This window comes from Girardinichthys multiradiatus, chromosome 4 (genome assembly GCF_021462225.1).
Source record: "Girardinichthys multiradiatus isolate DD_20200921_A chromosome 4, DD_fGirMul_XY1, whole genome shotgun sequence".
In the NCBI taxonomy this organism is placed as follows: domain Eukaryota; kingdom Metazoa; phylum Chordata; class Actinopteri; order Cyprinodontiformes; family Goodeidae; genus Girardinichthys; species Girardinichthys multiradiatus.
The window spans coordinates 32,117,188-32,130,125 of record NC_061797.1 but is presented as its reverse complement, the minus strand read 5'-3'; the positions used below and the strand labels follow the sequence as shown (position 1 = coordinate 32,130,125).

Genomic DNA, 12,938 nt, shown 5'->3' with positions numbered 1-12,938 from the left:
GCAAGTAAAGCAGGAGTCCATGCTGAGCGTTATTGTAACGCATAGAGTTGCAGGTTACAGGTGTCCTGTCAGCAAAAAAAAAAGGGGGGTTGTGGAGTAAAGGGAGAGTGTCAGGGTGGTTTCCGGGCTTTGTTTACAAGGCTGGTGACAGATGGGAAAAAACTGTTCTTGCGGCGTGAGGTTTTGGTCCGGATGGACCGCAGCCTCCTGCCAGAGGGGAGAGTTTCAAAGAGTCTGTGACCGGGGTGGGAGGGATCAGCCAGAATCTTCCCTGCCCGCTTCAGGGTCCTGGAGGTGTAAAGTTCCTGGAGCGACAGTAGACTGCAGCCAATCACCTTCTCAGCAGACCGAATGACATGCTGCAGCCTGCCCTTATCCTTGGCTGTAGCAGCAGCGTACCAGATGGTGATGGAGGAGGTGAGGATGGACTCAATGATGGCTGTGTAGAAGTGCACCATCATAGTCTTTGGCAGGTTGAATTTCTTCAGCTGCCGCAGGAAGAACATCCTCTGCTGGTCTTTCTTGATGAGGGAGCTGATGTTTGGCTCCCACTTGAGGTCCCGGGAGATGATGGTTCCCAGGAAGCGGAAAGATTCCACAGTGTCAATTGTGGAGTCACAGAGGGTGATGGGGGCAGGTGGGGCTGGGTTCTGCCTGAAGTCCACAAACATCTCCACAGTCTTTAGAGCGTTGAGCTCAAGGTTGTTCTGGCTGCACCAGTCCAACAGATGGTCCACCTCCCATCTGTACGCAGACTCGTCACCATCAGAGATGAGTCCGATCAGAGTGGTGTCGTCCGCAAACTTCAGAAGCTTGACAGACTGGTGACTGGAGGTGCAGCTGTTGGTGTACAGGGAGAAGAGCAGAGGAGAGAGAACACAGCCTTGGGGGGAACCGGTGCTGATGGTCAGGGAGTCAGAGATGTGCTTCCCCAGCCTCACGCGCTGAAATATTTCAGATCTTTTATTGTCTTAATACTGATGATTTTGGCAGACAGCTTATGAAAACCCAAAATTCCTATCTCACAAAATGAGCATATTTCATCCGACCAATAAAAGAAAAGTGTTTTTAATACAAAAAACGTCAACCTTCAAATAATCATGTACAGTTATGCACTCAATACTTGGTCGGGAATCCTTTTGCAGAAATGACTGCTTCAATGCGGCGTGGCATGGAGGCAATCAGCCTGTGGCACTGCTGAGGTCTTATGGAGGCCCAGGATGCTTCAATAGCGGCCTTTAGCTCATCCAGAGTGTTGGGTCTTGAGTCTCTCAATGTTCTCTTCACAATATCCCACAGATTCTCTATGGGGTTCAGGTCAGGAGAGTTGGCAGGCCAATTGAGCACAGTGATACCATGGTCAGTAAACCATTTACCAGTGGTTTTGGCACTGTGAGCAGGTGCCAGGTCGTGCTGAAAAATGAAATCTTCATCTCCATAAAGCTTTTCAGCAGATGGAAGCATGAAATGCTCCAAAATCTCCTGATAGCTAGCTGCATTGACCCTGCCCTTGATAAAACACAGTGGACCAACACCAGCAGCTGACACGGCACCCCAGACCATCACTGACTGTGGGTACTTGACACTGGACTTCTGGCATTTTGGCATTTCCTTCTCCCCAGTGTTCCTCCAGACTCTGGCACCTTGATTTCCGAATGACATGCAGAATTTGCTTTCATCCGAAAAAAGTACTTTGGACCACTGAGCAACAGTCCAGTGCTGCTTCTCTGTAGCCCAGGTCAGGTGCTTCTGCCGCTGTTTCTGGTTCAAAAGTGGCTTGACCTGGGGAATGCGGCACCTGTAGCCCATTTCCTGGACACGCCTGTGCACGGTGGCTCTGGATGTTTCTACTCCAGACTCAGTCCACTGCTTCCGCAGGTCCCCCAAGGTCTGGAATCGGTCCTTCTCCACAATCTTCCTCAGGGTCCGGTCACCTCTTCTCGTTGTGCAGCGTTTTCTGCCACACTTTTTCCTTCCCACAGACTTCCCACTGAGGTGCCTTGATACAGCACTCTGGGAACAGCCTATTCGTTCAGAAATTTCTTTCTGTGTCTTACCCTCTTGCTTCAGGGTGTCAATAGTGGCCTTCTGGACAGCAGTCAGGTCGGCAGTCTTACCCATGATTGGGGTTTTGAGTGATGAACCAGGCTGGGAGTTTTAAAGGCCTCAGGAATCTTTTGCAGGTGTTTAGAGTTAACTCGTTGATTCAGATGATTTGGTTCATAGCTCGTTTAGAGACCCTTTTAATGATATGCTAATTTTGTGAGATAGGAATTTTGGGTTTTCATGAGCTGTATGCCAAAATCATCCGTATTAAGACAATAAAAGACCTGAAATATTTCAGTTAGTGTGCAATGAATCTAAAATATATGAATGTTAAATTTTCATCATTACATTATGGAAAATAATGAACTTTATCACAATATGCTAATTTTTTGAGAAGGACCTGTAAATCCTAATCCATTGCTCTCTAATACCTGGATGTTTGGCATAAAAGCGGCTGTGCAACAAACCCTGTGTGATCACACATACTGTAACATAAGTATGAATAATCTTTATGGAAACAGATCAGTTTACCCTTTGAAAAACTGTGTATGGTATACACTTTGCACATGGCTTAAGCCTTTTTCTTGCAATATAAATGAAACAGTTTAGATTTTTTTGTCTGAAAAAACACTTATAAATTTAAACATAAATAAAATATGACCTCTAATATCGGTCTGCTAAAAATTATGGTGTGAATAGAGTTTAACTATCATATATCAAACAATTTAAGGTGCCATTTAACCTAATCAAATTTCCACACGTTTTATCACTTCACTGACAAAATCATAACATTGATCTATTGCACTTCCACAACTTTGCTCTTGCAAGCTTCTGAGTTATAACAGATGAGATTTATTATGAGACCGTACAGAAAACCCCACAAATCTTACTAATGAACATTTTATATTTACTTAATTTTTTATCCTCTCTGGAACAAATAGCTTTATTATAGGGCTTATCGTCATTGTTTAATAGCAAAGTGAACTGTCAACAGCAAAATATATTTGCATTTTAGTAAATGTTTGATGTACCATTCATGTGCAGAAAATAAGTCCACAAAACTCCTAAAACAAGAAAAGAATTAACAGTTTGTATTCATTTGTTAAGAGATTGTGTTTCCCATTATGTATGTGTTTGGTTAGTGGACACTGAGAACTGCATGTGCTGTCCTGCCAGAGTCGCACTAAGCCCAGTACAAAGATAGCATTAGACTAGTTTGCTGTGTCGGCAGAAACTGATATCATCGTTTTTTTTTTTTTTTTCCGGGTTCTTGGGAGCTTTAAACATTACTCTGTTTATCATGTGTAAGAATGGTTCTTCTCCCAGCAGTAAACTGTAGTTTAATATTTACTGGGAAGCATTATTCAGATTTAGGGGGCAAAACTTATTTCCCTTAATGAATGAAATCATCATTTGAAAACTGTTTTTTATATTTACTCGGATTATCTTTATGCATTATTAAAATTTGTTTGATAATGTGAAAGATTTAAATGTGACTTAAAAGCAAAAACAGAAGAAATCTGTAAGGGGGTAAACACTTGTTCACACCACTGCATATCTTTTAAAACCAGTACTCATTTTACATGGGTCTATTAACTTTTGAGAGATCCCTTTTATCTTTTATCAGAAACAAGCTTGATTGATGGAAAATAAGTTTAAATCTCTCTCTGCCAGGGGTCTGAATAATAATAGTTTGGGCTTTAACTGTATGCATTTAGTTTAGAGTACCTATTTCAGTCATGTCAAGCAGCTTATGTCAGTCAGGTTGTGCAAACAGCTTTTTAATGAATTAATAAAATACAACAAATGATCTGTGCCTTTTTTGTTTCATCAGGATGACAGTGTACTTAAGGAGATTGACATCAGCCACCATGTTAAGGAGGGCTGTGAAAAAGCAGACCCCTCTCAGTTCCAGTTACTGAAGGTACTGGGACAAGGATCCTATGGAAAGGTAATAAAAACATGATAACTGAGGCCTATGATTAAAACCTAAAATAACATTTCTTGGAGGATGTACAATCGAAGGACATAGTGCTTACTAAATATCTAGATGAGTGTCAGATAAAAATAAACCACTTGTAAGCTTTTCTTGATAAGGCATTGTGGTTCAGAGTGGACTGCAGTTTTAATTTAAAATCTGCTGTAGGGAATTGATATTCTACTTTAAATTATAGTAATGTACATAAATAATCGGTCCTAATCAATCTCATAACCTACTTCATAATCAACAAAAAAACATCAGCATGAAGGAGAAATCGTGTACTTTTCCCAGCAACCAATTACATCGCACCTGTGTAGCAGCAGGATATTCTGGATGATTATCAAAATGAAGATGTATTTATAAATAAGAACATATGCCACATAATCAAGGTATATATTTATTATTAATCAGACCAAGACATATTTCCTAATGATTTATTCAAATAAAACTAAGATAAAACTAAAAGCAAACAAGATAAGTTTTATCTTAAGTTTAACCTGTCTCTCTCAGGAGTTTAAAGCAAGGATTTTGCTAAACAATTTGATGTTCTGTTACCAAATGGTGATTTAACAAGAACAAGTTTAAAAAAAAAAAAAAAGCAAATGTGCTTTTAAGCTTTTTAAAGCTGGACATGTCAATTTTACCAGCACCAGAAAACCAACTGAGGAGAAAATGTAGAAAAGAGAGACCCTAATTTGTGGGTCTGGAATCAGGGTGTTGATTTACTCATGGGAAAAGGGAAAAAAAATTATAATAAGGTCATAAGGTCAGAGCTGGAAAGGAAAAACCGAACAAAGCTTTGCTGTAACTTCATTGCAAAAAATGCATTTATCACACCAAATCTGGCAAGTGGATCAGGCTTGGTTCTGATTTGGCTGGACTTCTCCTTTGCTGGTTCTGTCTTAAAATTTTCCCGCTATCTGTCAGAGTCTCAGAACCTTGTACACTGAGAACCAGCAGCATCTGGAAGTAGAGTTGTCATGAACCCGATCAGCCAATCAGAAGCAGACTTTGGAAAACATGTTATAAAACCAGTAAGAATAACTGAATCTTGAAACTTAAATTTCGAGATTCAATTTTGCATTCAGCCATATGTAGAGATTCAGGATATCATTGGAGTGGGGTCAGAAGTTGTTTTGGCAAATGTTCTAAGATCTGTTAAGGATATTTTGAAGGTAACTGATGGAAGTATTAAATGTGTCAGCCAATCAGACATGCCACCATATGGACAAAAAGTGTGGACAATTATTTTGTAGCACTGAAAAATAACTAGAATTACAAAAAACCATAAGCATTGGTTGCATGATTGTAACTGATCTTTTTGCAAGTTGTTTGGAAAATAAAGTAAAATAAAATAAAATACGCTTTGTAAGAGATTTTGTCATGGCTCATTCAGGATAAAGATTCCAACTTGTGACTAAAGTGGACATAAAATTATTGTTCATGACTTGTGCTACATCTGGACAGGATCATTTTCGGAACTGGTTTTCTTTACTTGGTACCTCTACACATAGCCCATTCTAAAACGGCCAAAGTCTAACACTCAGTAGTTTATTCTAACCTCCCCAACAACCCCGCACCAATTCAAACCCTTTGTGAAGTGCCTTGAGACGACATGAATTGGCGCTATATAAATAAAACTTAATAGAATTGAGTTGAATTGAATTGAAATTCTTCTCCAATATAATGTTGTCAAGATTAACTGAGTGGAGTAGATTTACTGTAAAAAAGATTCTTTAAGTGTGTTTTATCCCCATAATCCATGTTTAGTTTGGTTTAAGAGTTCTTAAAATGTTCCAGGTTTTCTTGTGGCTGTTTTGAAGGTGAGAAAATGTTGGAAGGCCTAAATTGTTAAAGCCATCTCCAACAAGTAATTGGTATCTTCAAATAAGCTCTAAAAAAACTACAAATGAGATGCCTATGTCAAAATTATATTTTAATGTTTTATCTTGCTATGTTGTTTTACTATCTTTTACACTGTTTTATGTTGTTAAAGCTCAACTGGGGAGATGCATTGCAAATTAGCGAAGGCTATAAATGTCACAGTGTTCAGTGTTGTTATACTTAACACTTGTCCCCATGCAAACAAACAAGAAAGAAAGAAAGAAAGAAAGAAAGAAAAAAATATTAAAATACACAGAAAGTACACAACACAAAGGAAAAGGACTGATCTTACTTTTGCCTGGCTAACAGAGTGTTTGTATGTGTGCTTGTTATTTACCAGCAAGTGTACCAGCATCTACTAATGATAAGCCACCCATTTCCAATTATCTGTAGATTAGCTGCCTTGACAACAGCTTCCTAGACCACTAAGCTTATTTAAATGAATAGAGGTACATGGACTGACTTGTTACTGTTGATTAGAGGTCTGCGAGGGCCAAACATTCAACCCTGGCAGTCATTGGCAAGTGGATGCTGTTTACAAAGCTGCGAGCAGACAATTGAGGTCGAGTCTCAGTGTGGCCTGGATTGCCTGCTTACGTGTACTGTTGTCTGTTGACAGACCTTGTTTAACTCATAGCTGTTGCAGCTCCAAGACAGCATACATGGGACTGTTATTAAAACATGATGGTAAATGACATTTACTTCAAGTGTGTAACCTACAATTTGTAGGCTAATGTAGATTGTGTTTTAATTAACAATCTGTCAGCAGCTTTTATTTTTACGTTCAGCTATTGCTTCAGAAAGGGTCTCTCTTTTATCTTTATGCTCACAATAATTGCCATATTCATCTATTATGAACTGTAAGGAACAATATGACAACCATAATGTAGTTTATAACAAGTGCTACGTATTTCTAGGTGTTCCTGGTTAGAAAGATCAGAGGAGTGGACAGAGGACAGCTCTACGCCATGAAGGTCCTGAAAAAAGCTACTCTAAAAGGTAATTCAATTAAAGCAAATATTTGAGGGAACATAACACCTAAAATGTGAAATAAAGAAAGATAAACCCTCTGCATATCTATCCACACATATATTAACAACTCACACATTGATTTTATCTAAGCATAGCTAAATGAAGACATGTAGTGTATACTTAACACATTACAATGCAAAAAGCCTCTGTTATGGATCTAAGTGCTAATATACTGAGATAAAAATGGGTTTTGTGGATAAATGCCTTTATTTATGTGGCTGTCAGGTTTCCAACTTCACATGCCCTACATTTAAGGGATTTGGGGTAAAACAGGTTAGTTTGTACTCTTTACTCAGAGAAACATTTTTTTTACATCTGCTGGGATTAGCATAAACTAGAGTGAAGCAGGTTCAGATGTCATGTGCTAATCTAGAGTTTTTGTACAAGATTTAATCCTCTTTACCCTCATCCCTGGAATTGGAAGAACCACAGTCGTATCCTGTCAAGGAGACAGATGCTGCAATATAGCTGTTGTCTTAATTTGCACAGCCAGAAACCGAAATACTTGTTTTGTACTATGTTCAGCAACATATGTGAAAAACGTTGTGTCAGATGTGTCGTAATTACGGTAATCAAAATATTTCATGAGTTTAAGAACTATGTTATTGGCACATTTGATAAAAGTTAGAACTGAGCTATATTTCCAGAATTCTGCAAGTGTTTAGGAACTGTTAAGACCTTTTGCTGCAGTTTGAAGAGAATGACTTTTTGCTGTTTGCCTATTATAGGCTAGCAGCTATCTGGCAGTATGGTAGTTTCTTGGTTGTATTCTGTATAATATTCATAATATTCAAACTGTTGTTTACTATTCTCTTGGAGCAGATAGCCTGTTTTAGCTCCTGGGATGTTTTATCACAGAGCCATTCTGTAATTGGGAGTATGTGGTCAGCATTCATTTAATGTAACATGCTAGATCTCCCCAGATTCTTTATTTGTATTTTTTTATCTTGTTAGAAGAGTGCTTAAAAAAATGTAAGAATGACAACATCAATTTAACATGAATTAAGTTTTCAGTTTTGTTTCGTTGTCTCCAAGTAAGTCCAATTTTTAATAACAGTATTACCTGTAAAAGATGATCAAGTCTAGAATTGTTTTAAGATTTAACAACTTTAGCTTTTGAAATACCTTATATTTTAATCTGGAGAACAATTGTTGACTATTTCTAAAACGTTTACAACTTTGAGCCAACTCTTTCATGATCAACACCTTAATCCTTTTACTATGGAAAGATTTACCAGTGGAATCATGTTTTTTGAATATTACATGCTTTACTATCTATATAAAGAAATTTGCAACAAGTTAAAATAAATGAAAGATTTTATAATGTGGATTCTTTCACACCTATTTTATGTACAGTTTAAGTTAGGGTTTTGCTATTTTGGACCTTAATGTAAAACATTTGATTCATTAAATGACAATGAATCAATGCATATCGAAGTATTTCTGGATAATTGATATCAGTTAATGATGTTTTCTCCTTTTTTTAGTACGGGATCGAGTGCGATCAAAGATGGAAAGAGACATTCTGGCAGAAGTTAATCACCCATTTATTGTTAAACTCCACTATGGTAAGTTGGAAATATTTCTTCTGCAGCTTTACATTTTTGTATTTGTTAGAAAATTATACATAGTGTAAAAAAAAAAAAGTCTTGTCCTACTCAATTGTGAAATTTCTATCAAACATTTGTATTGTGGTAATATTTAGTAAAAACTTTCATTTAGGTGGGGCATACAGATGAATCTCACTAAATTAGATTATAATCCAAATGTTTGGTATTTTCAGCAACTCATTTCAGAAGGGAAACTCATAATATATAGATTCTTTGCACCAGGTAGATGCTTTTTATGTGTTTATTTCTGTTATTTTGATCATTATGACTTATAGTTAATGAAAACCAAAAACTCAGTTTCTAAAGAAAATTAGATAATTAGATCAAATTTCTAATACAGAAATGCCAGCCTACTGAATAGTTTGTCCAGGAACCGGACAGCATATGCACACAATACTTGGTCAGTAAAACTCTAAGAGCTTATTCCATACGGCTCTGATGTCTGCAAACCTTTGGCCGCTGTGAAACTTCAATGGATGATTTGAGTCAAATATGATGCTAATTAGTCACTGCGAGCCATGTTACACAAAAGATTTGGGAAAGGTAATTCAGAAAATGTTCTGATTAATTGTCATACTCATAATGAGAAAAACATTGTTTTATTATCTTTTAAATACTGGCTTTTTCACTGTACAAACATGCAGAAAACTGTGCACACTACACTTTCTTATTTTAATATTACACGCTCATAATGAAAGGTAGTGTAATAAATTCCCAATAAGATGAGCCCAGTATGTGTTGTGAAACTTGTATATCTGTGTTTGCCTTTAGCCTTTCAGACAGAAGGAAAGCTCTATTTGATCCTGGACTTCCTCAGAGGAGGAGACCTTTTCACTCGTCTGTCCAAGGAGGTGAGTTTGTACCAGTCTTTATCATAAAACAGAAAACAAAACTGATTGGTGTGGATTCATGGAGGCAACAAAGGTGTGCTGCTCATCAGGCTTTATTTTCTGGGTGTCTTTAGATAACATATTCAGGTTTCCATTAAGCCAAAATCCATTCAGTTTTCACAGCAGTTGGGAGCCTTTTTGGGTTAAGCATGCGACTTTTATAACCTGAAAACCAGGCACTTCTCTTAGAAAGTAAAACAAAAACAAACACATGATGTTAAGTGTTATCTGGGCAACCTCATGGTGCTTCGGTAATTCACTCATCTTTAGGTCATTATTAACATGTCTAATTTGTGATTTTTTAACTTGTATTTTAGGGAACTGTTACTACATCTGCATACCTTTACTTGCCTAGGTAATGTTTACAGAGGAGGATGTGAAGTTTTACCTTGCAGAGTTGGCCCTGGCCTTGGACCATCTACACAGTCTGGGGATAATCTATAGAGACCTTAAACCTGAGAAGTACTACAACATTAAGGGTCCTTTTTCTATGTGCTTATATTTACCTAAATCCTTTTTAATTTTATTTCTAATGATGTTTGTCTCTTTCATCAGTATTCTCTTGGACGAGGAAGGGCATACAAAGATCACAGGTCAGAGTATTCAGCTGCAAACAAAAATCTTTATTCTTAAACTTTTTTCTGTCCATATTTGTCTCACTTTGATTCCGCGTTTCCCCTCAGACTTTGGACTGAGTAAAGAAGCCATTGATCATGATAAAAGAGCCTACTCCTTCTGTGGAACCATTGAGTATATGGCCCCTGAGGTTGTAAACAGGAGAGGACACACACAAAGTGCTGACTGGTGGTCTTTTGGGGTCCTGATGGTGAGAATTCTTCATTACTTTTGTTGTTTGCTAATATACCTTTAAACAACTGTACACAGTTGCAAAAATAATGCAGAATTGCTGTGACTTCCTCAATTGACTTTCTTATTCCAGTTACACTGCTTAATTACAAAAATGTTGCAAAAGTATTCACCCTTTTTCATGTTTTGTGACATTATAACTTCAAACCCGGCATATTTTATCGGGATTTTATTTGATAGACCAACACAAGGTAGCACCTAATATGGAAGCAAAGAAAAACAATATATTGTTTTTCTTCACAAATAAAATCCATTGTGCATTTCTATTTGCGACCCTTTTAACTCTGATTCAAATACATAAAATGTAGTGCACCCAATTAATTTAAGAGGTCACCTATTTGTTAAATGGAGTCAACCGGTGTGTAATTTACATTCCGTAGCAACATTATTCCATCACTTCTTATTCATCAAGAAAAACATATGTATAATAACTATATGTATAATAATTATATATAATTATTATAAGATGTTATTTTGAATTATAAATTTTATATGAAATGATTTCATATAAAATTTGTAATTCAAAACAACAGCAGTCCATACTATAGTATAGACTATATTAGAGCATATATATACTGTATATTACTTTCAGCAGTCATCCCAGTGCCGCACTCAGACATGTCTTTCATCATTCAAAAAAGTGTCTGCAATCTCTTTATTATGTGAACTCCACATAGCTTGTGACCATAATTAAGGGGGGAATCATAACTCAATGGACAAATTAACAGACTTGACTTTTGTTGAACTCTCTCTCCAACACAACACAGCACCATAGTATTTCTTTGCCTTTCTTTGTTTCTTTTTGAGACAAAAGTTTGCTTCTACCCTGGAGCTGGCCCTCTGTTCTTTTCCAGAAGCAAACAATAGCCTCAGACCTAAAGGTGCTGATGTTTCCAACGGTTTTGGGCTTTTGTGAAAGTGTCTCCACAATGTTTCTGCTTAATGAACCCGACAGTGTTAAAAAAATGTTATGATCTTATTTATGTTCTGGATCTTTTTCTTTGATCATTGTTGCAAGACAAATGCAAATGAAAACATTTGTTTAAGGTACGGGCGCTGGCTAAGTCCGATGACTAACTGTTGCTTCTGCTCAACTGATCAGTAAGTTGGTCCTGTGAACCAGTACAACTGGGTCAAATGGAAGGTTAAATACATGTCAATTCACATGTCAGATTTAGCTTAACATTTAGTAATAGAAATCAAAAACCTAATGAAACCTCAGAATATTACTTGTAATCTGCCTTTCATTAGACATGTTCTGACAGTTTCTTGTTCTGTTTTCCAGTTTGAAATGTTGACAGGATCTTTGCCATTTCAAGGGAAAGATCGAAAAGAAACAATGGCATTTATTTTAAAGTAAGAATGAAACCTTTTAACATTTGCTGTCTCTAAACTTTTTATTGATTAACTTCCAATAAGTAAGGTAAAGATTATATTGTTGATTTATTTTTAGTACAACAATTCATTATTTATTGACATTTAGCTGGGTTTGTTCTTGATTGTGTTTTATGCAGCAGATATTTCTCCATATGTAAAGCATGCTATTGTATTACTGGATGTTAGGTCATGTTATTCTATTTAATGGTTTGCATATTTTCTCTTTTAATTTGTATGTTACTGTTTTGATTCTTTTAGTATATATATATGTGTTATTATATTGGACTATACTATTTAAAAGTACAGTTTTTACCAACCATCACATGTTTCCTGTCTTTGCAGGGCAAAGCTTGGAATGCCACAGTTCCTCAGCCCTGAAGTGCAGAGTTTATTAAGAGCACTCTTCAAGAGGAATCCTGCCAACCGTTTAGGTCTACTGTTCAAAAGCTTTGTGCATAATTGATCTGTTAATACGAAAGCGATGCAATAGTTTTCATCAAGGCTATGTTTTACCTGATCTAAAAGGAGCTTAATGTGTTCCAACATGTGAAGCCGTCTCTTTGTAACCCTTTATTTAGTTTTATGTCCAAAAAGGAGCAAACTACAAAAATATTGTAGAGTCTAAAGGTGGTATTTCACCTGTTCATAGTTACCCTAATCTCTGTTAAATGATTTCAAGGGCTTTTGGGGTTGTGAGGGTTTTTACTTGATTGTACGTAGTCTGCAGTTTATGTTTAGTCAGCTGTCAAGCAAAAGGGTGTTTGAACATGCAGTTGGGATGCCTGTGTTTTCCTCTATATCTGCGGCCATTTACATATTTTTGTCAATCTGTGTGGCTGACAGGTGCCGGACCAGACGGAGTGGAAGAAATTAAGAGACATCGCTTCTTTGCATCAATTGACTGGAATGTAAGTATAAATTACAAAGAGTATACATTAATGAACTCTGGACATTATTAATGTAGATAATATTTTACCAGATTTTACACAACACAAATTATACCAGCAACAAAGGCCTTCTTTTATGTTCAAATAGTGTGAATATAGTCAAGATAAAGGGAATTTAGTAGAATTTCTGTCTTGCTAACAACAACCTCATACTTTTATGGGGAGCCAACTTCATTGGCTTCCCATAAAACACAGAATTGAATCTAAGATTCTTCTCCTCACTTTACTTTCAAATCTCTCCATAACCTCGCACCTCCACATATATCTCTGCTCTTCTCCATCCCTACACTCCATCACGTACTCT

At 36.9% G+C, this 12,938-nt stretch overlaps 1 protein-coding gene across 1 annotated transcript in view; it reads left to right on the top strand.

Moving 5' to 3' along the window:
• The window catches only part of rps6ka2 (ribosomal protein S6 kinase, polypeptide 2), a 28,089-nt gene that overhangs the window by 2,137 nt on the left and 13,014 nt on the right, over positions 1-12,938 (top strand). Inside the window, exons 2-11 of the mRNA XM_047364146.1 lie at positions 3,881-3,997; positions 6,829-6,910; positions 8,431-8,511; positions 9,325-9,404; positions 9,799-9,905; positions 9,999-10,036; positions 10,127-10,269; positions 11,596-11,666; positions 12,030-12,118; positions 12,531-12,595. Of these exons, the coding sequence (XP_047220102.1) occupies positions 3,881-3,997; positions 6,829-6,910; positions 8,431-8,511; positions 9,325-9,404; positions 9,799-9,905; positions 9,999-10,036; positions 10,127-10,269; positions 11,596-11,666; positions 12,030-12,118; positions 12,531-12,595 (873 nt within the window). The remainder of the gene's footprint in view (positions 1-3,880; positions 3,998-6,828; positions 6,911-8,430; positions 8,512-9,324; positions 9,405-9,798; positions 9,906-9,998; positions 10,037-10,126; positions 10,270-11,595; positions 11,667-12,029; positions 12,119-12,530; positions 12,596-12,938) is intronic.